Genomic DNA, 2,291 nt, shown 5'->3' with positions numbered 1-2,291 from the left:
CATGGACTTCTTGGGTTAAAACATTTCTAAATTGGACTTATCAATAAAACTCCCTATAATTTTAGAATTTTAAAGAAAGTTTTAATAATGTGATAAAGAGTAGAGTTTCATGTAATGTGATGTGTGTGTTTATAATTTTGTTTTTATTTTTGTTTTTTTTCTTCCCTTGCCATATTATTAAGACTCTTTTTAAAACTTTAAAATTAAAATTTTCTATCATTATTATTTTTAAAATATTATTTTTTATTTTTAATCTTTTGATATTTGAAAGTGGTTGAATTCATTGTACCAATGCATCAAAAAAAATAATGTGCAGATAATGAATTTTTATGCGGAGAACTATTATACATCGTGGGTCATTTTCATCGTTTTATATATGATAAGATAACGTTTGATTCTATTAATTTCTTAATAATAATTTTCAAACAAGTGAACCAGTACATAACTAGTGAACCAAACGAGTTATTATTAAATTACAGGTTCATACACAACTTTATTTCCCGTAGTTTAAATAAAACTTAAACAGACTCTACATTATTACTACTTCCATTGATTGGCAAAGGGAAACGTGGAGAACCTAATGGGCAAAACACAACATTATAGTCAGTAGTCCCACCGGGGCAAGTAAATGTGCTTGAGGCATCATCTTGAGGATAGCTATATGCGTCTGGACAGTTTTTCTTGAAAAACATTGAGTAATTGGTTGGCGAACACGGCCCACTGGTGCAACAATATTCGGGTGTCTGAAAAACCGTGCAAGGATTATTACATCCGCCTGGGGCCCTCAACACATCCGGGCATTGCCCGTTAATGTCGGCTGTGCATGAAATCGGATGGCATTTATCAATAGGGTTCCTGGTGGGGCTAAACTGAATGGGAATATTAAATCCATCAACTAGAGAGATGTCAAAGAAATCCAGGTTATTAAATTGATTTAGGGCATATTCGGCTAGGGTGTTGGGTGGGACTCCCCAACCGGTGCATTGGAGGACACCACCACAGTCACCGGTTTCGCATCTACCTCTACCGCTACCATCGAAGTTGCAATTGGTCCTACCCCAAATGCGGGCCATGGCCGTGCCAGGAGCCACGTTTATGGTCCATGCTTGGCCGCGGTTAAGTTGGACACCGCCACCTGGTGTGGCAGCTGCCCAGACCGTGTAGGGGCAGTTGTTGCTGATTGTGAAGACAGCTGCATCAGTGGAGATGAAGAGGCTCGAGAGGAGAAGGAAAGGAAGGGCATTTGCTAAATAGCCCATGCTGGTGAAATGATAAATAATATCAAGTTATGATGATGTGTTTTGAGTTTATTTTCACACTAGGAGGTAATGTTTATATAGGGGGTGGGCGGCTTTTGGCTTTATGTAAATAAATCACTCGAAGTAGTCGAGTATTATTATTATTATTAAGGATAATATTAAGAATTATGAAAAAAATACTATGAAATGTTTTATGAAAATTTTTTATTCTTTGATTAGTATGTAGTGTTTTAGTGTATGTGTAATCTAACGATAGAAAAATTTTTATAATTATTTTTATAATATTTTTTTCATGATTCCTAATATTACACTATTAATATAGGGGAATAAGCTTTATCAAATAAGCGAGGCGGCTTAAGATTTATGTGGATAAGTCAAAAATGAAATTGTAGGGTTTTCAACATAAGTTGAGAATTGATGCCATAAAAATATTGTTAGCGCTCACATCACTTCTATTCAATTGGGTGGGTGGGTGGGTGGGATCAAGTCAAAAATGAAATTGTAGGGTTTTTGACAGAAGTTGAGAATTTGTGGTTGAGAATTGGTGCCATAAAAATAATGTTAGCGCCCACATCACTTCTATTCAATGAGGACATTCTTAAAATTTTTAAAAATATTATATATTATATTAAAAATTTTACAATAACTTTAAATTATAAGAATTCGTACCCTCAATTTTTTTGTAGATAATTTTAAAATTATATAAAGGTTATCCTCCAATTTTTTAGACCATAGAGTAGCCTTTCAAAGACATAATCCTAAATCCGTTCCTGCTTCTATTAAAAAGACTTTACTATAGACTCGTTTTAATGCCATAAAAATATTGTTAGTGCTCACATCACTTTTATTAAAAAGACTTTATTATAGACTCGTCTTATATTATTGTCTTTTAAGACAATAATAAAAAGAGAAATAATGAGAATAATATGAATAAAATATAAATTATTATATTTTTAAATTTTTATTTAAATTTATAATTCAAATCCAATCTTATTTAATCATGGTGTAAGGAGCTCTCCACCTAATTTAATT

The 2,291-nt window shown here is 32.8% G+C and overlaps 1 protein-coding gene across 1 annotated transcript; it reads right to left on the bottom strand.

Annotated features, from left to right (window-relative positions):
• Positions 1-368: 368 nt before the first annotated feature.
• LOC114283480 (protein P21) lies at positions 369-1,474 on the bottom strand. The gene has a single exon (XM_028226303.2). The coding sequence runs from the start codon at positions 1,257-1,259 to the stop codon at positions 519-521; it is 741 nt and encodes a 246-aa protein (XP_028082104.2). The 5' UTR covers positions 1,260-1,474; the 3' UTR covers positions 369-518.
• Positions 1,475-2,291: the final 817 nt, after the last annotated feature.

Source organism: Camellia sinensis, chromosome 11 (assembly GCF_055761805.1).
Source record: "Camellia sinensis isolate YWXY chromosome 11, ASM5576180v1, whole genome shotgun sequence".
NCBI lineage: Eukaryota > Viridiplantae > Streptophyta > Magnoliopsida > Ericales > Theaceae > Camellia > Camellia sinensis.
Note: the sequence above shows the minus strand (reverse complement) of the source record. Positions and strands in the feature narration are given on the sequence as shown.

Coding starts and splice junctions, on each gene's coding strand:
- LOC114283480 (XM_028226303.2), bottom strand. CDS start 1,259: ATGGGCTATTTAGCAAATGCCCTTCCTTTCCTTCTCCTCTCGAGCCTC.